General features: G+C 31.5%; 1 protein-coding gene across 8 annotated transcripts in view; it reads left to right on the forward strand.

The window, feature by feature from the left end:
* ADGRL3 (adhesion G protein-coupled receptor L3) overlaps nucleotides 1-26,609 on the forward strand; it is an 858,517-nt gene that overhangs the window by 822,585 nt on the left and 9,323 nt on the right. For all 8 annotated transcript variants that reach the window (XM_061192347.1, XM_061192340.1, XM_061192343.1 and 5 more), the window contains 2 exons: nucleotides 5,281-5,406; nucleotides 10,453-10,549. In XM_061192347.1, coding sequence (XP_061048330.1) covers nucleotides 5,281-5,406; nucleotides 10,453-10,549 — 223 coding nt within the window. The remainder of the gene's footprint in view (nucleotides 1-5,280; nucleotides 5,407-10,452; nucleotides 10,550-26,609) is intronic.

Raw genomic sequence — 26,609 nt, forward strand, 5'->3', positions numbered from 1 at the left:
TTGTGGGCCAGATTTGTCCAGCTGCTTTTAATTTTTACAGTCAGTCAGCCAAGAATGGTTTTTACATTTTTAAATGGATACATTTAAAATTTAAAATAAGTACACACACAGCATTGTTGGTTTTGCCTCTTGGTTCACAAAGCCTGAAATATTGACTGTCTGGACCTTCATGAAAAAAAGTGCCAGGCCCTGATTCAGAAGCTTATTTTTATGATTTATAATAACTAGTAATAAGCATATTTTCTTTCATGCATTCTATGTTTTGAATTTTTTGATTTTGGTGGCATTTTTATTGGGTGTCAAGAACATGGCCCAACATCAGAGAATATGGACATCGAATTATCATTCACCTTTTTTTTGCCTACAAAAAATCCAGATACTTCTCTTTGAAATTGCAGAAACAGTCTTAGGAGATTTTTCTTTTATTCCTTTTTTAAAAATTGAGGTATAATTGAGATATAACATTGTGTAAGTTTAAGGTATACAATGTATTGATTTGATACACTTATGTATTGTGAAATAATTACCACCATAGTGTTAATAGCTAATACCTCTATCATCTAACATCTTTTCTTTTTTGTGGTGAGAACACTTAAGATCTCCTCTCTTAGCAACTTTCAACTGTATAATACAGTACTGTTAACTAGAATCATCATCATATACCTTAGATTTCTAGAACTTATTCATCTTATGGCTAGAAGTTTGTACCCTTTGACCAACATTTCCCCATTTCCACACAACCAACCTCTGGTAACAACCAATCTATTCTGTTTCTATGAGTTTGGCTTTTTTAGATTCCACATATAAGTGACACCATGCAGGATTCATCTTTCTCTGTCTGACTTACTTCACTTAGCATAATGCCTTCAAGGTCCATCCAACATGGTTGCAAATGGCAGGATTTCCTTCTTTCTTGTGGCTGAATAATATTCCTAGATATATGTAACACAACTTCTTTATCCATTCATTCACTGATGGACACTTAGGTTGCTTCCATATCTTGGCTGTTGTGAATAGTGCTGCAATGAATATGGGAGTGCAGACATCTCTTTTATTTCCTTTGGATATATACCCAGAAGTGGGATTGCTAAATCATATGGTAGTTCTATTTTCAATTTTATGAGGAACCTCCATGCTGTTTTCCATAATGGCTGTACTTATTTACATTCCCACCAACAGTGCACAAGGGCTCTCTTTTCTCCATATACTCACCAATACTTATCTCTTCTCTTCTGGATGCTAGCCATTCTAACAGATGTGAAGTGATATCTCATTGTGATTTTATTTGCATTTTTCTAATTAGTTATGTTGAGCATCTTTTCATGTCAGCCATTTGTATGTCTTCTTAGGTAAAAAATGTCTATTCATTTGTCCACTTTTAAATTGGATTGTTTGGTTTTTTGCTTCTGAGTTGTATGAGTTCTTTATATATTTTTGGTATTAACCCCTTTTCAGATATATGATTTGCAAATATTTTATTCCATCCTGCAGATTGCCAATAAATTCTGTTGTTTCTTTTGCTGTGTAGAAGCTTTTTAGTTTAATGTAGTACAACTTACTACTTTTGCTTTTGTTGCTTGTGCTTTCGATGTCATATCCAAAAAATTATTGTCAAGAACAATGTCCAGGAGTTTTCCCCTGTTTTCTTCTAGGAGTTTTGTGGTTACAGGTCTTATGTTTAATTCTTTAATCCGTTTTGAGTTAAATGTTGTGGGTGGTATAAGATAGGAGTTCAATTTCATTCTTCTGCGTGTGGTTAACCAGTTTTCCTAATACCATTTATTAAAGAGATTGTCTTTTCCCCATTAATTATTCATGGCTCCCTTGTCAGATATTAGTTGACCATATATGCAAGTGTTTATTTCTGGGCTCTCCATCTGTTCCATTGTCTATGTGTCTATTATGCCAATACCATACTGCTTTGATTACTCTAGCTTTGTAGTATAGTGTGAAATCAGGAAACACGAAACCTTCATCTTTGTTTTTCTCAGGATTGCTTTGGCTGTTTGAGGTCTTTGGTGGTTCTGTACAAATTTTAGGATTGTTTTTCCTATATCTGTGAAGAATATCGTTGAAATTTTTTCGAGAGATTGCATTGAATCTATAGACAGTATTGGCTCTTATGAACATTTAACAATCATATTTCCTTTAGGAGGTTTTTCTTAAGCCATCTGACTGAATTTCAATAATATGCCCATGTAGTTGCTCTTATGTTTGATTAGGGAAATATGAATTATTCCATTTTTGAATTATTTGTTTTATAGGATTATTTGTTGATTGAGTCAACTCATTAATAAAAATCAAACTTTGAGTTTTCAGTCCTTTTCTGAGTGTGGGTTGTATGATTGTGTCACCAGTATCTCCAGTGAACGACATTAAAGTTGTCAGTTTTTCTTTTGTTGTGTACTCAATTATGTGATACATCTCAGAGGGTTTCATAATTATCTTATTTCTGAACAGAGAGTATAAAAGAAATATTTCATTTGTCAGGTGTATTTTCTTTCCCATCTTTATATATTCTAGAACAACCTCATGTTGAAATAATAAGATACCATATCTGATTGGGATAAGATGGAGTATCATGTGAAATAGTGGATTAGCATATGCAAATAATTGATCAGTCAAATAAATTTTATTGTAATCTAAAGAGAAATATCTCATGGACATGATCCATGTTATTTTGAATTCTTCTTTTTAAAACACATGCTTACCACTTCAAATCTCATCATAGAAAAATAAAGTCTGTAATGATTCAGCAAGTAATGTAGCTAAATGTGGGACTTGGCATCTCTAGATATCTTGATTTACTGGTTGTTTATATAATCAGTTCAGAACATTTAACCTTTGTTGGTAAATGTAAATAGTCCATGATGAATTCCTGTGTCTTATACAATATTGCTGCCTTTGTAAGTAACAGGAATGGAACTGGTTCCTTTTCTCTCCTCTCCCTTTCCCCCAAAATATTTGTTTAGATTTAAGTCACTTCATTACAGAACACTTCCTCTTCTAAGAAGAAAAATCTCACTTGTTGAGTACATTAGGAAAAACAAAATGGGATGTAGGTTATGGTGAAAGTTTAGGTTTTTGGAAATGCTTCATAAATTCAGTACAAATTACTAAACTGTAATTGATAGTGCTTACCTTTGGGTGGAGATTATTTTAAGTTTCCTCAAATTCTAATTAAATGTTTGTCCTTATTTTCTCCAGAGACAGAGGAGGAGATAATCTAATAGATTACTTTAATAATATATAATGCCTTGTGTTGGTCTTATATCAATATTAGAAATGTGGCATCTTAGTAAGAGCTTTCTGATCATAAAGCACCCATGAGATTTGGATTTTTTTCACATAAGACACATCACTTAACTTTTTCAGTCTTTCAGTTTACTTTCATTGCTTAACCTTTTCAGTGTTCTTATCTGTAAAATGTAGGTAATAATTATTTCCCAGAATCATTTTGAGGGAGGAGCCTAGAATAGTTCCTAGCAAATAGTGATTAAAAAGTAGAAGCTTCTTCATCTCACCCTCCCAAAACTCACACATGTCTTGGACACACACAGGTGGGCACAAACTTACTTCTTTTAAAAAATAAACAAAATATGAATTGGCTTGTAAATAGTGAATAAAAATAATTATTTCTAATTATTGATAAATATAGCATAGAAGAGGTTGGTTGGAAAACATTAATATAACTTAAATATATTAAATAATATGTAATTTTGACATTACAAATCAGAGAAAGGCTTCAAAGCTTAGCACATCATGCCTCTCTGTTTTGCTCTCACTGAATGCCTTTTTTCTCTTATCTATCCATTCTTTCAACTTAATCTTCTAAACCAACACATTCCAACCTATCTTTTAAAGATAGCTTGAAGAAGTCCTCTTCTCTGAGAAGCCTTCCTTGGTCTGCCTACCCACTTCCTATCAGGCTCTCCTCCTCCATGATTTGATTCACCTCGCTCTGTATCATTGTTCCTATCACATAATAAGGATTTAATGAATGTGAGTTCTTCAAACAAATCTGAATATAGTCAGTCTCTAATTTTGCTATATCTTTGATAGAATGAATGTTAATATATTAAGATATAATGTTTTATTTCAAATACTAATTTTAATGTGTCATACACACTCCTTATTTTTTTTTGATTCTAAATAACACTTCTCAAAAAAGCATGTTTTTATAACTTTGTTTTAAATAATATTACATTGTCACAAATTCTGGAAACTATGAACACATGTGAAATCAATAAAGTGCTAAGAATAACATATATACAGTGTTATTTCATAATGAATGTAAAACTTGTGAATATAAAACGAGTAAGTTATCCTAGAATGTGTTTTTAGTTGATGAACAAGTAATTGGAGATTATTTTTCTTGATGTTGCTAGTGGAGGTGAGATTTAGAACAGTTACTGTTTATTTTTGTATGTCTTGTTTGATTAAATAGGCAGTAATAAAAATTTTTAAATAAACATGATCAAAGTTTTCCCCAAAATTGTTGATATATTTTCCTGTTTGAAAACATCAGCTAAAAAATGCTTATCTCCTTTTATCCTGTGATTTTTATACTACAGCAAGGATTAATAATGTAATCACAGTGCTATATAGAAAAGCAATCATATTTCTCTGTAATTATTGAATAGAACTATTTTGAAGGAATGAATTTAAAATATTTTGAGAATATTTTATAGTCTCAAGTTGCAAATTTGACCTCTTTTAAGAGAAATAAACTTCAGAGAAATATAAAATTTTTTAAAATGCTTAGCCCAACACATTCCTTTTTTTTCTGTTCTGTCTCTAAATATCCTCTCTCCTCTCTTTCTCCCTCTCCTTCTTTCTCCATTCCCTCTTCTCTCTAACTTCCTCACTACACTTCTGCCTAAAGAACAGTACAACTGTTCTAGTGAGGAAGTTAGAGAGAAGAGGGAATGGAGAAAGAGTTAGATAGGCTACTTCATATCAAATCTATGAAGCTAAAAATAGTGTCTTGAAGAGTCTTAAGTCTTTGTCTTTTCAACTGAGACTGTATCATTATAGTGTGATTGGACATATGTGTGTTTGTGTGTTTCAAAAGGCTCCAATTATGCAAAATTTCAATCTTGACAGTATGAATATTATTTTACATTGTAAAAAAATGTATAAAATATATGCTGAACAGACTTTCTTATATCTGTAGGGCAAAAAAATTTTTATATTAATTATCTAAAATTAAACACATACATTTTATATTTCCTAGCTGAAATGAATTACTTGCTAACAGAAGTTAATATTTTTGGCTAGGTACGAAAAGAGTATGGGAAATGTCTGCGAACACATTGTTGTAGTGGCAAAAGTACAGAGAGCTCCATTGGCTCAGGGAAAACATCTGGTTCTCGAACTCCTGGGCGATACTCCACAGGCTCACAGGTAAACAATATTTGTTAACTAAAATGAAATATCTCTTACCTATATTCTGTTATGAGTTGCTATCCTTTCTTGATGGGATCTATTTTCTATCCCAAGTATTTAACATATCAAATTTGTTGTTTTGTTTTAGTGTGTCTCAAATGAAAATGGTTATGACAGAAATTTAAGAAACCAAATTGCAAAAAAAGTGAAGTTTAGGGTCTAAGTTTGCATAATAATTCATGATTTCAGATTATTCCCAGTTGAATGAATATAGAAGGTAAGGAAAGGAATTTTGCATTTCACCCAAAATTCTAAGAAAGTAATATTTTACATAGATATATGACTCTTGAGTTAATTACTTCTCTTAACTAGTGTAATAATTCTTTATCATATACTGTATTTACTTATTAGATGGTATGTTTAATAAAAACAGTTCTAACTCATACCATATTGTATGCTGGTAAATCGAAGGGCAATTCAGGTAGTGAAAAATACCATAATAGCATCATTGACTTAACTGATCTAAGTGGTACTCCCATCAGTCCAGCATTAAATATAGTAGCTGCATTATCCCTCATCAAGGAAATTTTAAACTTTTAGGTAACCTGTCTGCCATTTTTCCCAGGCCACAATGTCAGTCCAAAGATTATTACGTAGAAAGTTCAGCAACTCTAGGATGACTAAAATGAGCCAGTCAAATAAAAGACATATGTGGGTCATGTATGAATGAGTTTGGGTTCCAACTAGCATACTAATATTTTTAAGATTGTATGGTTCAGTGGGAAAAACAATCATTTTTTTCAGTGTTGTTAATAGCAATTTTCTGAAGAAGACTTGAATTTTAATTCCTAAATAAAGTTATAAATAAATAACTTTTTTTAACTCAGCTCAACCTATAAATCTATTTTTTTAACCTGGTAATTTTATATATAATATAAAAAAGAACATTTCATTTGTTCTTTGACTAATTTCCAATCAGCTTGTAAATTTAATCAATTAAATTCACCTAAACAATTCCACTCACATGCTTAGAAAATTAAATATCCTTGTAACCTTTAAATATCATTTACAAATCTAATATATCTGATTCTCTCAAACACATTCACTGTCAGACTGGTCTGTTGTACACACCTAACTAGCACTTGAAAAACTCTATAAACCAAAGATAATGAACAATATTCTCAGAAATAAACACTTTCCTCACGCTAAAGGAGTTCTCTTTTATCTTACAAATAAAACTACATATCTAATATCAATCTAATATTTCCAACTAAAAATTTTAAAACTAACCTATAACTGTCAGACCTATCAGACTATCTCAACACTTAACAAGCACTAATTATCATAATGATCATGAAACTTGTTCCTACATATAATATACAGCTATTAATAATTTGAATTTATTTTATTATTTCTATGCCTACTGAGGTTGCAAAGTTGTAAATTAAGGGAAACAAATGTTCCAAGTTAGGTGGACTGAGATTTCTTAGTCTAGGACTACTAAATTTGTCAGTTAGAAATCTGAAGTTTCACATAAGAGTTGGGGCATACCTGGATGATGCTTCCAGCGTGACCTCCTTGTAATCCATTCCTTTATTTTCAACCTGATAAAGATCATGTGGCTACTATGTAGGTAATGAAAGAGTGTGATTGGCAAGACTAAAAATTAAAAAATCCTCTCCACCTGTTGATCCCCTGGTGATAATCACTTATAAAAAGTTGGTAATATCCATAATCACACACAAGCATATATTCACAGAGATGTGTATAGGATTGGTATGTGTGTGTGTGTGTGTATTTTTAAAAACTATGAGCTGAAGTATTGTCCTTTCCACTTTGACCTTCCATTAATTGTTCTGTCATTTATCTTTCATTTGTTTTATTGACTTTGTAAATGTATTTACTTTTGTTACATAATATTTGAAATTGAAATATTTAAAAAAAATATGTGGCATATATTAAATTGTGAAGCATAGTATAATAAAATCAATACCCGTGAACTCACCAACCAACTTAGGAAACAATATTTTCCATATGTTTTTCCCTTGTTGAAACCTCTCCCTAACCAATCCCTATGCCTCCCTACCAGAGACAGCTACTAACTTTTGTTCTTCATTTCCTTGACTTTTCTAATAATTTCTTCACCTCCAAAAAAGATGTTGTTTACTTCACCTTTTTAAAATCTTTCTTTAAAATGGTACCTTATTGTATGTAGTCTTCTGTGACTTGCTTTATTCACTGCCATATTCTCAGGCTTGTCCTGGTTCGTTCCATGAACATTTAAGTGTTGGCTCTGTGCCACATACTGTATACTTTTCTTCTGCCTGCAATACTTTACCCTTTTCTCCGCTTCCTTTTCAGCAATTATTTGATATAATGTAGTGAGTTGTTAATCTCCTAGATCAGGATTCAAATACTGGTTATGTCACTTATTTGGTCTGTGATATTGGACATGTGAACCTCTAAACCTCAATTTTGTAATGAATAAGAGAGTGAATACGTGAAAAATACATAGCATAAAACCTAGAACATAGAAAGAATTGAAATATTTAAATATTATATTTATAATACATATTTTATGTATATACACATATAATAATCACTGTGTACCAGGCATTATTTCAGGTGTGTGATACATCACTGAACAAAAAAAGACAAAATTTTTCTTTTTTTCTTTTGGCCATGCTGCACTGCTCGCAGGATCTTAGTTCCCAGACCAGGGATTGAACCTGGACCCTCGGCAGTGAAATCATGGAGTCCTAACCACTCGACCGCCAGGGAATTCCCAAAATTTCTGTTTTTCTAGAGCCTCAAACCTAATGCAGACATTGGACATTAATTATTGGACATTAAATATAAATATAAGAAATAACTATATTATAATAATATTGTAGAAGATGGTAAATGCTATGGGGGCAGAAATTGCAGAGTTGGGTGAGTGCAATACAGTTCTAAATAGGGTGATCAAGTTAGGTCTCTTTCAGGAGCAGAAGTTGAAGAGATGAAAGATTTATCCATACCAGTATCTGGGGAAGGAGCACTCCAGACAGAAGAAATAATCATACAAAACCTAAGGCAGAATTGTGCTTGGTGTGTTAAGGAATGTCAGGGGAATAGGTGTGGCTAGCCCAGGTAGGGGAGACTAATGAAAATAATAATAGAAGATAATGGGGGCAGCTCAAATAAATGTCACCTAACAGTGATCATAATTCCATCAACTCTCAGCTGAGATGTCACTTCTTCAGTGCAATGTTCTCAGATTTCCTAAACATGTTCTCTTGTTACGTGCACTTAAAAATTATTTCAATTAAGCACTATAAAAAACATTAAAAAAGCATGCAAAATATAAGCGTATGGCACGGTGATTTATTACCCTTCCCCAGACCAAATATTAGAGTATTGAGAGTGCCTCAGAAACCATTTGAACCCTTCTCAATCTTTCACCTCAAAACATAGTAACTATCTTAACATTTAACAGTACTTTTTGTTTTGCATGTGTCTGATACTTATCCACATGAAATCATCCAATACATATTTTATGTTTTCCTCCTTTCCTTGGACATCTATATTGCTTCAGGAGGCTATGTTGCTCTTTTATTTTCATCGCTGTATATTGTTCTATAATTTATTCATTCATTCTACCATTGATAATCAGTTGGGTTGTTCACAGTTTTCAGCTATAAGTAATGCTTCTATGGAGATTTGTGGGCACATTGTACTTTTGCATTTATTTTTGTTAATTTATATTTGATTAGTCTGTCACTTACTAGTCTAGCAACTCCATGAAGGCAAAGATGTTTGTGTTTGCCTTTCCCCTTTGTATTTCCTAGATTCGTATTTGGCATGCAGTAGAGGGTAATTGATATTTTTAATTAGTTAACTAATAAAACAAATGTGAGAGATTTGTTCTCAGTATTTCAGCTTGAAGTTTTGAAGTATTTTTCAATAGAAACATTTTTCAAGTGCAGGTTTTACTGCACCGATTTTCTTATTGTACTTTTATTAGTTTTGCTGTATGTGTATGTATGTATTTGCTGACCTATATAACAATATAGACATTTCTAAAAGATAAACATATCCCAATATTTATAAAACCAATTGTCTAATGTTTTAAGATTAGGTACTCCTATTATTCAAGGAATTCAAATATATTTGGAACATAACCCATTTGTGAGCTTGATTTCACCATTAGTACTAGTAGTAGTTCTAAGAAGTTTTTCATCCTTGGAAAAGCTTCTGAAAATATTTTTGTTTCCTGCTCACAAGATTGTTAATACTTTTTGATCCCTAACTCAAATAAAATAGCAAAGCAATAAACCAGAAAAAGTCCCCCCCAATGGAAAAATATTACACTGCTTTCTTGAATTATCAGACACTTGGAAAATTGAATTTGAGAATATATATAATGATGTAAGAATTTTCAGTTCTCTATAAAACTTCCTACTGTCTAGAAATGAATAAAGATGAATCGACTTCCTTTATCTCCTTCAAAAGAAAGAAAAGTTGAGATAGTATGTAACCTGTAAAATTACATTGGTCTTACAAAATTTATGGAAAATGTTAAGTTTAGTAACATTTTAATATACTCTGTGTTCTTTTCTTACCAAACTGTTTCTTCTTGCAAGATTCTGAATTCATAAGTAAATCTTTTGTTAATAAAACTTACAAATTAATGCATATTTAAATATCTCATTCCCATAAAAGTTACAATGAAAATAATTTGTTTTACCTTAGAAATTTAAATTATTAAATTCTATCTAGAGTACATTTCTATGTATCTTCATGTTTAAATTGGTATAGTATGTTACATTTATTCCTTTTAAATAGTTATAATTATTTCTGGCATAGGCATTTAAGAATACACTTAATGAGAACCAATTATTATCATTAATTTAGTTCCTGATGTTCTCATGCTACTGTACTACAAGCATGTAGAAGTTGTATATTTGCCAGATGCCAGAAATATAAGCCTCATATAACTGTAATAGAAACAAAAAAGAACAATATGTGTGAAAATTCACAGTGTGGTGAGTGCATTTCCTTTTTTTCCTTTCCCTCATCCAGAGCCGAATTCGTAGGATGTGGAATGACACGGTCCGAAAGCAGTCAGAGTCTTCCTTCATTACTGGAGATATAAACAGTTCAGCGTCACTCAACAGAGGTAATTAGAAATAATTTTTCATATTTACTCTTTTTTGTGATTACTTTAAGAAGTTCTTAAAGGCATTGCTTTATTTGCAACTTCTGGACCTTGTTCCATGTGATAGGAATATTGCAAGGATATAAAACCTGGTTGAGTGTAGTAGTGTGTTCCATTATTCATAAGCCTTTTTGTTTTTTCAATCCAGAATTTTCAGGAGATCTTTTCTGAAAGTAAGTTAAAAAGTGAGAAACTTCTTTCTCTAGTCATCTGCCACTGTTATAAACTGGTGAGCTGTCGGGCCTCATTGGAAGCAGTGAAAATGGGCAATTATGTTGCTATATAGTCTGCTAAACATCATAGAATTCCACATTATCCCACGTATAGAGAAATTTCATAGTCTTTGTGGAAGTAAAATTATACTCTCTAATACATACTTAAGGCAACCTGTGTATTTGGGGAAAAATCCCACCTAATCTTAATATCAAAAAGATGTGTCCAGATAATATTGGATATTTAAAGATACAGAAGAAAAAACCCACTATATATAAATTTTATATATATATAAAATGATTTTTTTGGTGTGTATGTGCTTCTGGTTAAAAGGCTTCTGGGGTATCATTTTGATTTTGAAAATGAAGTTCCCTTAATCTACTATTTTGTTTGTGGTTGATGTTTTTTATTGCCTCTGTCTCTCCCTTTCTCCCTCTTCTCCCCCTCCCCACTGTGTGTGTGTGTGTGATTAAAATTAAATTGACTGCAGTAAAAATGAGTAGATATAATGTTTGTGGAGAGCTAGAGTACACTACAGTCTGTACTGGGAAATCTTTAGAATACACTTTTATCTGGGGGATGGCGCTTCTATGAGCACATTCTAATTGCACTGTCCTAAAAGAGACATTTTTTTATGCATATATTCAGTGGTTATTTTTATGATTGACATTGTTATTTTTTTTAGCCTCCAAGCTAGAATTATTTGTTTGTTTTAAACCTGTTTCTGTGAGCTTTCTGTTATATTAAATGTTACTTAGAAACAAATAATTTAATAATTATGGTTTATGATTAAGAAAGATTCAGATGCTGGTGCTGTTAATTACTTTTACTCAAGTAAGTTGCATCGTATTTATATAAAAGAAGTTACAACAAGTAGTGTCTAAGTTGAATTTGATATAAGGATTCATCCATATTATATTTAATCTTGATTGATTTACACACTTTTATTTGTGGTAGTGATATAGTAACTATAACCTAGTAATGATATTAAATTTTCTACATCACTTTTGCTTAAGTTAAAACAGTGAGTGCAAATATTCCTCCAAATATGAAGAAAATACATTAAAATAAAACAATTACCTTTTATTTTGTTTCATTTTTAGTTTATTTTACATAATATCTCTCAAGTATTCTTCTCATTTTAAGTTTAGTTTTACTGGTTAGTTTGTGAAAATTTAAATATGAATACTTTTAACTTTCTGACATACTTCCTAAACCACAGAGAACAAATTACTTACACATGCCTCCAAAGTTTAGGTACAAATTTGCTTTCATAGTGACAGATTTTTCTTTTTACTTTAAATAATACATAGAAATAATACGTAGAAAATTTACAGTATGTTCCTTTAAGAAAACTATCCTTATTAATAAGATTTATTATTAGACGTATCTTGCATCTAATGGCCACAGCAACCATAGGATAAGTGTCATTTAAACAAAAGATGAGATTTAATTTTAATGATGCACTGTTTATTTGCCTAATGTGAAGACAGATAAAATATGTAAAATAACTATTTGTTTTAGCATTATGATCTAAATTTGTGTAAAGATAGTAAGGTATGCAGCTTTATTAAAAATTATTTTAAATGAATAATTTTTATGACCTTGATTTTTAAGGTCAATCACATTATATAACATTGCTGTGCCCTTTTTAGTTCCTTCTCAGAAAGTTCAATTTGGAATATGTGCTATGAGGATGACTAGGTCAATTTGAAATATATTTAAAGAAAATAATATTTTATATTGTCTGATTATATGTTTAAATCTGTTTTTAAAATCTTTAGCTTTAAAAGATATTTCTTAAAGTTATTGAAGAAAGAGTATAAAATTTCTTGTGACATCCAATAAGTTACTTTGATGATGGCCTTGGGGCGGGGGTTAAATTGAATTTATGACTTGTATGTTCATGCAGTGATCTTTTCCTTCAGGATATATATTCTTCCTTTCACTCAGTGACTTTAATGGTGGTAGACATCATAGTGATCTTCCTGATCTCCTATATTAATTTCCTAGTTCCCCTAGTCAGAAGCTCCTCGTTTTATTCTCATCTCATTATGTTTTATCTTAGATGAGTGCAGTATTTTAAATTTTTATTTCTTCATATTATATCTCTGAAGCTACTCTTTAACTTCCTTCTTTAATCTTGTCTTATTTCCCAGGGTCCTATCCTCCCTGCATTCAGGCGTGTGTATCATATTTAGGTAGGTGGCATCCAAGATTCACCTTTCCAGATAAACACTTCAGTCACCCCAGCAACATAATTATTCACATCTATTTATTCAAAAAATTGTATTCCCTATTATTAAAATAAAATGTTAGGCACTGCATTTTTACATCTTCATGTACAGTATTCTAACTGCCCATTCATTCTTAGTTTCTTACAGCTGCAATTTTTTTTTAAATTCCAACTCCATTTTCCTTTCTTTCTAACTTAGATATATTAAATCTCTTATGTTTGCCTTTAGAATACTTCTGACCTTTGAAAACTACAAGAAGTTGTCTAAAAATTAGTCCTATTTTCACTTCAGGTTTTCTTTCCTATTCATACCACTGCACAATTCATCAAAAGAATAATTATTTTAAAATTCTGTATGTCTTATCACCTATTCTTCCAAACAGGAATCCATCATTATCATCTTTGGGATTCATTAAGAATAAAGCATCTACCATGCAGTGCAGAAATCTTTCTCAATGGTTTTTATTTTTTCAAATCATCTCTAATATTCTGTTCTTGAACCAGCTTGTTACATCCTATGTATCAGTTTACCTGTCCAGATTTCCCAATGTGATAAATTTGATTACTATTGGGATTTTACTCCTTGGAATCAAGCAAGACCTTGGAACATTTGTTGATAATTTTCAATTTATGTAATCATTCTTATATATTCTCTTTGAGATTTTGTTATTTGGTCACCTCATCTCTTTAAAAACTTTCATTACATTGTCCTTTGAATATATTTATGAAAATGTTTTCCAGGTGTTCTCTATACATTTTCAAAATTTTTTCTTCTGCTGACTTGTTGGCTACAATGCTACACACTCATACTAAGCCAGAATTTCTTGAAGGCAATACCCAATACTCCAGGGTTACCATCAAGTTAACTTCACTGATGCTGCTGTATACACAGGTAGAAGGAGCTTTTTGAGAGCCCTAAGGTGATGGTTGATTACAGAGAGTTTCAAGGAAAGTTAACTCTTATCCAAACCCAAGTTTCACAAACCCCACAGGAGTTTATTCATTTGTTCATTTAAATATATACAATTTGCACACACCTCGAAGTCAGTCCTCAATCCCCAAGCTCCTCCCAGGCCAATAGAACTCTAATCCAAATTTCTGGTAGCTCTAAGTTCCTGATAGTAGTAGAAACGATTTGCAGCTAGGGTAATCTTTTTCACCTGTATCCCCTACCCACAATCTCTGCTAGCCAAACAGCATTCTGAGCGATTTAGATTAGCAATACCTATAAAACTTGAGTTTGATCCAAAAATGAAGCATTTGGGGAGAAATTTCTCTGGTAGTTCAGTTAATTGTTACACATTTCCACTCTTTCTGTAGATTTATGTGGAAATTGGGATTTTTCTGAAATGAGATTTTACTAGGCTTTATCATCATGAATAATATAATTGCATTTCCCATTTTCTTTTTTTTAATAAGTTGAATTGACATCAGAAATTTCACTTTAAAATCCAGGTTTGCTAGGTAGCTGCTACCAGTATGGTATTGCTATATGAATTACCAAAAGGTGGCCCCCTCCCAGCTGTGGATTGCAAAAATGTGCCGCATCTGAGTGGCAGAATTAGCAAAAAGGCATTTCTCCTTCTGCAACAATGACTTGGCCTGTATTGTGGGTTTTTATTTCCCCTACCTCCCACTCTCCATCTTATCAACGTCCCACACAAGTTAATGCAATATAGATTTTTATTCATGGAGATCTGACCAGTAAAGCTATATTTATTTAAGCCAGATTTAAGTGTTATATGGCAGAAGAATGTCTAATCTGTAGTTGTTTTTTGCATAGAAGTTTTGAGTAAGGAGTTTTAACCCAGCGACTTTGGGTAAATTGCTTAACTTCTCAGTGTCTATGAAATAGGGATATAAATAGTACCCACTTCAGAGGGACTTTGAGAGGACTGAGTTAATATGTGTTAATTGCTTACAACATGCCAGGGACATAATAAGTACTATTATTATTCTATTCAGAAGTTCACTTATATTTTCTAACAAATGAAAACTGGTCCTTGCCAGTGCTCTCAATAATGTTATTAAAATTCATCATTCACTACCAAAGGTTTCTTTTACTTTGTATTTTCTAATAATAGGTGGGAGGAATGAGGTGGTTACCTGAATGTCAAGTAAAAGAAATAATTTACCTAAAATGGTGCTCCCCTTGATGCTAACAAAAGGAAATAAACTAATAAAACTGAATTATCTCTTTTAAATTAGAAATCAAATGCAAATTACATCTGCATAGTTGTACTTTCCATTTTTGATTTGTAACTATATTTTAGCAATGAGGAAATAAAGGTAAAATATTTCTTCTCCCTACCTTAGATAATGATATAAACAAGCACTGCCTTCTCTTTCCTCCAAGCCCTCCCACCCTTCAGAGGTTTAGAGAACACTAGTTAGACAGGCCTGCTAAATAACCAGTTATGTAGCAGAGTAGGGATGTGACTCATTCCCTTTTTAAACTCATATCTTCTCAGAGCCTGTATTGTCTTTCCCAGGAGGTTGGTCACTGGCACGGATGAAACCTCACAATAAATCACCTGCTGTCTCATTAATAGTCAGGCTACTAAACATATTTTGTTTTTATGTTTTTAAAGAAAAATACAAATGAAAAGGTATAAGTGGTGTTCACCGCGATTACTGATTTCTATAAATTAAAGCTACTAGGGTGAACACGCATACTCATTCACTCCATTTTATTAATGTTAATAAATATAATTTGGCTTATATGCATAAAATGTCATATTGCCCAAAAGCCTTGCTGTTTTGAAGGATTATAAAATCATTTGTTATAAATATTAACCAGATTCTAATATAATCTGACATTTGTCAAATGTGCAGAAACAGTTAATCATATGCCTAAGAGCACTTCTTGCATAGCTAACAAATCAGACTAGGCTATATAACAAATTATTTTTTGTTTTGAGAAAGTATTACAATGATATGAGCACAAATATAATAAGTGTCCCATGGCATGGAGAAATTTTTCATTTGAGATTCGCCATTATATTTATATCTAGTATTTTTTGACCTTTATATTCTTGATTGTAAATGAGGCAACAGTGATTTCTGTGTTAATTTCTTTCCTTTGTATGTGTCCTCAATAATCAGAAAATGTACAATAAAATAAGGATATCTTCTGTTTCAGGAAAATTAGTATAATATACAAAAGCAAAATAGGTACAGATTTTAAAAGTGAGATGCTGCATCAAATAGATAACTAAACAATACTACTAATACCCTGATTCCTAACTCTAGGAGATCAAATAACTTTCAGAATGAACTTTTCATTGTAAAATGGAATATATTAAATATTGATCTCTAGTCAATCTGGGGCAAATGTTCTTTCTATAAGTTGTTAGCAGGAACTGAAAAAGAAAAACTTTTAAAATGCGTGCCCAGTGAGTCCTTCTTATGTTTTGCTCTTAACTTTGTCTCTTTGCTCGGAATCCTTGAAATCATCCAGCCTCTCACAGCCAACTACACAATATTAAAAATGGTTTTATTATTATTATTATTATTATTATAGTTTTCAAAGATCCCTTCACAAAGGGGTTATTTATGTAGAGTAGATTTCTCATTTTTATGGTTTATTATCTTACTGCCTTTATATATAGTTAGCAGTATCTCTTACCTCTTTGTTATAAATCAGACAAGCCACAGTGGGTTACCTTGATAACTTCTAAATATGGTGCTATAGAACATTTCCAATTGGTTTTAAAATATTACTGTTTTGTATAAGTTGCTGAGGATGTAATTTTTTTAGAAAACAGTATCTTTTTTGAGAACTAAATGTGAATACTACAACTTATCTTCAGAAATCAGTGGTATTCTTTTCTCTGATAGAACACAATGTGCCTCTTTATAGTCTTGGTGAAGTTGGGATTTCTCCTTTAGTGTGTGTAACTATCATTTACCTGTTTTACACTGTTCATTATTTATTATCCATTATCTTTATATCCATGAAGAACCTGGGTTTTCTGGCAATTTGTCCAAAATCACATGGCTGATAAAGAACACAATCTAAATTCCAAACGAGGGCTTTCTGACCACACAGTCCTATTTACAATAATAAAAATTTTCATTATTTTCTTATGATGACAGTTTTACATGAAGCTTGCTGAAGATTAGAATTAAGTTTCCAAGAATGTATTTCAGAATGATTTTTATCACCTCATGGAAATAAGATATTCTTAAAGCACAATTATTTACATCTTTATTTCTTAATTTCCTTGATGTACTATTCATTTCTTTCCACTTTATTTTGTTCTAAGTACAATTCTTTAGAGTGGATTCATTCATCCTATTTACTTAGGGAATGAGAAGCTTTAAAATATTGTGAATATATGGGGAGATGGATTGACCAATAACATTTTTTTACAAAACTATTTGATATCGAATATGCTGAATTACTATACATAACTGTTCAGTTGTAGGACTTAGATTGCAAGAATTTTATAATCATTCTTTTCTCCTGGAAGTTCTCAAATACCAAAAATCTCAAGATATTTTATTAGTAGAATCCTTTTATCTTTAATTTTTAATTTCTTATATTTCAGTAAAAGGATGAATATTTTGGTCAGAGCAAAGACTGTGTTTAAAAAATCTGGTAAATAGCTTCTGCCTATAATCATTTAGTAATAGAACCAAAGATATAACTTTCCCGAATCTCCGTACTCCTGAATTTGATATTCCTTGAAACTGTGTCCTCTGTCAGGGCAATATAATAATGCCTAGAACAGATAGGAAATTTATTTGAGTTGACTTCAAATAGGTAGTGATAATGTTATAAATTAAACTTCGTGCTACTTTTATGTGCTAATTCCAGTTTTTTAAAAACTATGAAATGCCTTATAATTCAAAATTTAAAAGCAAACAAAACTGGACTGTACCTCTCATCTGGAAAAATATTCCTACTGTATTATAAGCATAATATTGTGATGATATAAATGCGGTATATAATATCCAAAGTTAACTAAAAGTCATCACTTGTTCAGATTATTTTTTCTAAGAAATAGGTTATATTAACCTATATCTGCTATTTGAAAGTGAATAGAAGTTAGTTCATTTACATGAAAAATTAAAATATGGAAATGGGATATATGTTTAGCATAAGAAGGTCTTATTAGAAAAAAAAGATACTTAAATACCAATAATTGTGTATTATCCAAGATAGCCCCTGTTTATTGCATACTGGGGCTTGCACTTTATATAGTTCAGCCTTATATACTGCATGCCATTTAAAAATAAGTGTTTATGTAATAGGCTCTCCTGTGATCTTCATAATAGGCTTTTCTCATAATTTATTATTATAAGGAATGTGGGTGCTTTAAAAACTAAACAAGTTACCCATCACATTCATAGATAGTAATTTATAACCCCAGAAAATCACTGGAGAACTAAGAAAGATTTAAGAGGATATACAGATTGAAGGAAGACAGTTAGTCTTGATGTAGAAAAATAGAAACAATATGTTTCCTGAAACAGTCTCAGTCTAAACAGAACAGAGCTGGTTATGATTATATGACAAAATAAGCCTTCTCTGAACAACATAATCAAGAATCTCTTTATTCATAGATATCTTGTTTTAATTCATATCTACTTTTCTCTCACATACTTTTTTTCAAATAAATTTCCAAATTTAAAATTCAGGTTTTAGCTGGTATAGACTTTCTGCATACGAGTTTGTATAATTTGCACAATATAAGAAAGTATGCCAATATAGGGCAGAGAAGTATATGAAAAGTCATATTTTCTTCAAATTGGTAAATTATTTTATATTGTTAAATAGTTATACTTTCCTTTGTTCTGAGGTTTGTTTTATTCAGCAGAAATTCACAGTGTGAATTTACAAATAAAATGTAAAGCAGTGTGTGATTTACAAATAAACATAGCTGTGGGAGTGACTACATACCACATACTATACACTACATTCTTACTAAAAAGAAATGGAATTTACTGCTATTTTACCTGTGGTTAAGCATACTTGACCCATTATCTTTGGGCTCAGTATTCTTTGTTTTGAGTACTATGCCAATGTATTCAAAATGTCCAAGTTAAAAGCACACAGAAATACATGACTTTGACCACAAAAAATGAGTTTTAGAGATGAATGACTGAGTAGTATAGGTTCATCATTTCTACTTGCAAATCAGCCACTTCCTATACTGTAAAGCAAAGATTCACCAAGAATTATGATTTCCAAGCCTACCACTGTTGGCTAGAGCAGTCAGAAAACATAAGATCTCTGAGAAGCTTCTTTTTCAATAAAAAACAACAATGAATATCTAATGGTATCAGTTTCTTCATTGCAACACAACCGGGTTGTGTTGAATTTCAGGGCAAAAAAAAAAAAAAGTATATACATAAAATAATACTTTAAAGCTTTTAGAAGAAAATATATTTTAGATTTTAGGTTAAAGGAGTTCTTAAAAACAAAATAACAAAGATCACAAATTATAAGAAAAAGACAGATAAGAGTCCTATCTCAAAATTTAAACAGCACTCAAAACGGGTGAGCTACTGGAAGGAGGTGTAAACCATACATATAAAAAACAAAATGTTAATGCATATATTATATAAAGAACGCCTACAAATCAATAAATAAAAGTCAACAACCTAATATGTATGTGGGCAAAAGATAAGAACAGGCAATTCACAGAATAAGAAACCTTTACAACCAATAAATATATGAAAAATTATTCCATCTCTTTGGTAATCAGGAAAATGCAAAGTATAACAGTAATATGAGATACTTCATACTCTATCAAATTGGCAAAATGTCAGCCTGACAATACCATGTCCTAGCAAGAATTTAAGAAATATACACTGCTTATGGGAAGTGTGAATTGATACATACATATTTGACAGCATTGTGGCAATATGTTGTAAAATGAAAATGTGGACCACATATGACCCAGGAATTTGACTTCTAAATGTTTATTGTAGAAAAACCCATGTATCTGATGAAGAAGACATGTATAAAGCCAATTAGTGCAAAATAAGGGAGAACAGAATACATAATTTCTAGGCTTCCCAACTCTAAAGCTTTGAATTTACATATTGAAATAGAGGCAACACCTCTACATTCAGAATATTTCATTTTATACTGAACTAACAATGACCCAATCTGTACTCTGGAGAAGACATGTCATTGAAATCCATATTAATAGATTCCCAGTGAATGAATTAGCTATTAAAAGAAGCTGAAGTATCCCTGAACCATTTGAAAGAAATTTAATAGGCAGGTTGATTAAAATTTAATAGCTAACTTGTTGGCTATTAAAAGTGCACAGTGTGATAAATCAAGATGTCAGCTCTTCAATTTATGACTTTAGAAAAAAATGATGAAAAAGATTTTGGCTTTCAATAAAACATTTCTTTGACACTTTGTAATTTCATTAATTGTTTGAATAAAAACAGTAAAAAATATAAAATTATGGTTTCTATGGCTTTAAAACTTGTATAACTTTTAAGGATAGTAGGCAGATTATTTTAGCTTTGTTTGTTATTATAAACAACTTGGTCTTGATTAATATGGCTGTCTCTATTTTATAAAGTAGCCCTTTAAAATTGAACTAATCATTGCTTACACTGTCTTTCTGTAGATTGCATGTGTGCTGATATTGTTTTGTTACATAGAAAAGCAAAAAATAGGAAACAAAATATTTAAAATAGAAAATGCCTATTGAATCAGTTCTCCACAGTTCTAGAAGTCTCTTTTATCTATTTACTTTTATTTTTGTTTATGTTATGTGAATTAATATGTGAATATGAAAATAAAATAATTGAACATTACAGAAAAGCATATTATAAAAAAGTAATGCACTCCTATAAGGCTCCTAATAAAATTTTGTTGAAACATATTTTTGGGAGAGGGTGCTAAAAAATGTTTGAAAATCACTGATATAAATATGTTTAAGAAAAACTACCAGAGTCATGTGTGACCTTAAATAAATTATGAACATCTCTGGACCTGCGTTTCTTTACATATTGAACGATGATAGTAGATTAGATAAGATAAAAATCTTATTCCATTGTAAATTCTGGATTATAACCTTTCTCCATTATGTTATACTGCAATTGATTAGGTGATACTTACATACATAAGATATATTTTGGGTATTCTGAATCATTTTTTCCAGTTTTCTTGTTTATATTATAGGTCACTCGCCAAAGAAAGAGACATGTCTTTTTTCCTGTATACCACTTTTCTTAAATATTGAAAAGGAAGTAAAAGCCTCAGGACCCTTTCACCGGAAAGAAGTGCAGGCATGTGTGTGCACAACGGAGCACACAAACATACACCAAAAGCATTTTACATACAATTTTAAGGGTTTCACAACTTTATAGATACCATCTCCTGGTGAAAGATTCCTTGCCTTACACTGAAGTTAGTATTCTAATTCTATAGAAAATACCATCATTAGTGAAATTATTTTTACTTGTACAAAATGAAATCTCTGCTTTGGGCCAAAATTAATGTCTGAAAACAAAAGCACAAAGTCATCACTCAGTAGTAACTCTGCTTTGTGTATAACTCTGACTTGTATGCATCAGTCGATATATATAATGAAAATGACTTCATAAAAGAAAAATATGTCAAACCAAAGGAGAGAGAACCATGAGGGAATTAAGTGGAGGATGAGGTACATTAAGAAAGAAAGAATCATCCAGGTAAAACTATTTTATTGAAATAAAACAAACAGAACATTTACCATGTTATATATTTATACATAAAAATTTAAAAATTGACATATATTGGTATGTGACTATTAGAGAATGGTTGTATTCAGTTGGTTCATTAGATCACTGAGGTCTTAATTTATAAAACTTTGCCCATTCAATATGATAAAATAAGAATGTAACTACATTTTTAAAAAAATGAAGTGTGAGGGGCAAGCAGAGTGATAGTTCAAGTTATTTTAAAAGCTTTTCAGTATACTTTTGTTAGCCTGCTGTCAAGAAGAAACGCTGTTTGAATTATGTTTCTGAATGATATAATATAGATTCAAGTGAGATCCAACTGTCATCTTGTTTCAGATCTGTTCTTTACTTCACAATTTCAAAGCAGGCGGATCTGCCTTGGAGCTTCAGTCCTCAGTTACATGTTCACATTGAACTGGCCTAGGCAGTGCTGTCATTCAGGGCCTCCCAATGTCAAAACACCTATTTTATTTTCATAAGGAAAGAAATGTAGCAGTTTTGTGGTTAAAAACTACACATTTGAAAAGAGTGTACTCATTATTCCATTCAAATTTCACTCATTTAAAAACTTTTATATCAAAACCTCAGTCTTCAGGTATAAAGTTAAAAAAACTCTTCTTAAAATGATTATCTGTGATTTTAAACTTAGTCTTTTTTCAGTAACTTACGGTCTTACAAAAAATCATCAGAAAAACTTGCCTAAGTTTTTCAGTGTGGAATATGAAAATCCTCTTTTGCTTTCTATCATGCTTTCACCAGAAATAAAGATTTTGTGCTTGGTCTTCTGTTGATAGCCTTGTTAATGATTCACATATGTTGAAATTCAATGTTAATTCCTTTTCCATGGTTTTATGAAAGAGCTGACCCTTGTTTCTGATAGCAAATATGCAGGTATGACTAGACTGTAGCCAGGATTTAAGGACTCAGAGAATTAAAGAACAGCTATTTTTCACAGCCACCTTGAGCTGTTTTACCCTATTTTAGCTTTTTGAGTCATGGCAGGTCATACTGTTTCTTTCCCCTCTAATTAATATCTGCAGTTAGTATTCAGGTAGCATTTTCTATTTCCAAATAATTATATGAATGTTTATCTTTGCTTTAAAAGTTTCAGTATTATGGCCACTGGTGTAGTATTAGAAGGAAATAAATCACATTAGAAATTAGACAAATGGCACTCTTCAAAAATTTACTCAAAATATAAAACTACTCATAATTGATAAAATGACTTGTTTTAGTTTTCATATTTTCAGGATGCCATGGATTTCACATAAGTTTTTTCTTTAATTAAGGAAATATTTATTGAGCTCTAAGAACTATCCTAGACATGCAGTATAGAGCAGTGAGAAAACAAAAACCCTATGTATTCCCTGTTTTCCTGGGGTTTACATTCCAGTGAAATTAGCACATAAACATGCTTTTCACATACATAGGCTGTAACTACCTCCCAGCATCAACTTATTTGTGTTTTCAAACTGGCTAACCAGTAAGCTTAACTTTTCAGCTGAAAAACAGTGACAGATGGTCTGTAAACACTGATCTTCGTGGAAGTCTTCAGCAATTTCACAGCTATTAGAAGGGAAGTTTACAAATCAGAAGTTAGTTGGAGGTTAGAGAAAGAGGCAGGATGGACAGAACCTTGGAAAATAGTATCAGAATTCAAAGTGACCCTATTAAATTGGAGAAGCAGCTAGAAGCAAACAGAATAGACTTGGGCAAAGACAAGTGAAATGCAGTGCAGCTACAGAGAAAAGACAAAAGTAACTGTGCACATAAAAGATGAAGGAAGACAGGTTCTGTGCAGGTTTTTAGGAAAAGATCTAGGCATTGGCAAGAAGCAGGTTTTTTTAGCACAGTTGGTGCTACCTTTCAAAAGTATAACTGAAGTGCCTAAATGTGAGTGGGTACTGTAGGCAACACTTTCTAGGAAAATTGCACTTGTTTGGCATGCCAACAGGAAAAATGGCCTCTTGAGGTCACAGCAAGCTGTGAGTGTCCATTAAAAATTATTAACTTCTTACACAAGGTGAGTCAAATGAGGGATAATTGTTCAGTTATTCAGACATCTCCCTCATTCTTTCAAACTAGCAAACTCATAGAGCTTACCCATAACCTTATATTCTTTGCAAAACATTAATCACCAAACTTTACATCCTGCTCTGTAATTCCTGTGACTGAGCCCTCACTTGTGTTATAACTCTCCACTTTCAGGACTAAATCAGTTTCAGTGACATTATATTAGTTTTAAATGGTGCATGAAGTATAAAAATGAGCGATAGTTAAAAAGCAACTTAATTTAAATAGTTTCTTTTTCTATCAGGAAAAAATGTCCTTAATACCAAGGATAAAGAAAAAACTGATTTTATTTTTAAATTTTAAATTTTTTTAATAAATGTTTGTGTGGTTTTAGACTTAACAGCAGGTAGATCTCCAATCATGTCACTCATTAGGGCTGTAGATTAGTAACAGATTCTGTGTTGCACCCGGATTTGAGGAAGCACGCTACCAAAGCCATGTGGCGGAGACTGAATACTGTTTCATGTCACCAACATTGTGTCATAATACAGCTGTATACCAATCCTTTTCTGCTATTGTTGCTTGCCTTTCTAGCTCAGCAGGAATTGATGATAAATAAGTGAACTTTAAAATTCAGTCTTCCTATATTAGTAGATTTCACTGATATAAGTGCTTTAAATTTAAAGTACATTCAAAAATTAGGAAAACACTAAGAAAAACTGAAAAGGAACTTTATGCTAAGAAAGCTAGAACCAGACAGATTATCTATACAAATTGTGATAGCTTTGTTAAAATTCCATTATGGAGCTCCATTTTTGTATGATTAAACTTTTTTATTCTCACATTATTAGCTTTTTTGTAAACTGAATGCTAAACAGAAACCAAAATATTGAGTCACCTGCTTCTTGCTTATGCTTGATTCTTCCCAACTCAATTGTTTCCTTATTCTAACATATAGATCATCTTTTTTTAAATTACATTCTTTTATCATTTATTTATTAGTTTTTGAATTCAGGTAAATTGACATATAACATTATACTAGTTTCAGGTGTATAACAATTAAATACTTGTATATATTATGAAATGGTCACCACATTAGTCTAGTTCACATTCATCACCATACATAATTACAGTTTTTTTTTTCTTCTGATGAGAACTTTTAAGCAGATCATCTTCTTTTACATCAGCAGGTAAAAAAAAAAAAAAAAGGAATATTTTCTTTTATAAGCTATATGAAGCCAGGGGAAAAAGTGATGAGCCATCTTTCCAGCCTACTGTTTGTTTTCCAGTTAGTTTAAATTACATAATGTGTAGGAATAAAGGGAAATGTGTAGAGATGTACATATAAGTCCCAGGCATAAAGATCTTACCCTTATTTGATCTATAAGGAAGGGTAAGAAGTTTGAGCAATTTTATATTTTTGAGGTTTTTACCCTAGTTCATTTTAAGTTGCTTACACCTTTCATTTTTTATTTCAATGCTTATTTAGAGTAACTTTAGAAGACAGCTACTTGTGTTAGAAGACTAACTTTCCTTTTTACTTGAGAAAAGGCTGCAATAATAAATATTAGGTAGCAGATACAATTTACAGGTAGTTTGCTTTCTAAAAATGTTTGGCAGACCAAATCCTGTCTCAAACAATTAATCTTAAATTTGTGTAACATCAACAATATCCATGTTTAAGATTAACAGTATTCCGTTTCTTATCTGAAAGGCACTGTAGCCAACTCTTTTTAACTTTTCATACTAATATACCATGCATTTAATTCATCAATGGGAAATAATAACCTGATATGCCCATTATATGATAAATTGAAGATCTGTCATCTCACTGTGTAAAGACATCTAAATGTATATGAAGTACAATTTCAGCAAATATTCATCGAGCACATAGAAAACTTCTGTGCTAGTTCTATGCTAGTTCTTTGCAGAATGTGTAGGATGCAAACATATGGCTTATTTCCTGATAAAACTGAAACTTTCTAGCTCTAGCGATCAGACAAGCTTTATTGTCCTTTAAATCAATAGTTCACTTTCCCAATTTTGAGGTTAAAATATTTATTTGACTGGTAATTTACTATATAACAAAGAGCTATGATTAAGAAAAAATTAAAACTGCCATGGCCAAGTTTTCCCTTTTCATTTTTTTAACATTTCTATGAGTGACTGAATGTTTTTGTCATATTCATTCAATATAGATTACTTTTTATTTTGAGATAGTTGTAGGTTCACTTGCAGTTGTATGAAATGATACAGAGATTATGTACCTTTTGCCCAGTTTCCCTCAATAATATCTTGTAAAACTGTACTACAGTGTCACAGCCAGGATACTGACATTGAAACAGTCCTCCAATTTTGTTCAGATTTCTTCTCTTTTACTTGTATTTAATTGTATTTGTGTGTGTGTGTGTGTTTAGTTCACTGCAATTCTATCACAAGAGTAAGTTTGTGTATCCACCACCATAGCCAAGATACAGAGTCATTCCATCACCTCAAGGATGCCTCATGCTGCCCTTTTATTACCATACCCACCTCCCTCCCGTTTGCATTTTTAAACCCTGGAAACCACTAGTCTATTCTCCATTTCTATAATTTTGTCATTTCAAGAATATATGTATTTATGGAATCATTCAGTTTTTGAATTGTCTCTTTTACCCAGTATAATTCTCTAGAAATTCATCCAGGTCATTATGTGTATTGATAGTTGTTCCTTTTTATTCCTGAGTAGTGTTCCATGGTATGGATGTGCCACAGATTGTTTGACCATTCACCAGTTGAAGGACATCTGGGCTCTTTCCCATTATGAGCTATTACAAATAAAGCTGCCAAGACCATTCATCTGTAGGTTTTTGTGTGAAC

The sequence above is a fragment of the Eubalaena glacialis genome, chromosome 5 (assembly GCF_028564815.1).
Source record: "Eubalaena glacialis isolate mEubGla1 chromosome 5, mEubGla1.1.hap2.+ XY, whole genome shotgun sequence".
Lineage (NCBI taxonomy): Eukaryota > Metazoa > Chordata > Mammalia > Artiodactyla > Balaenidae > Eubalaena > Eubalaena glacialis.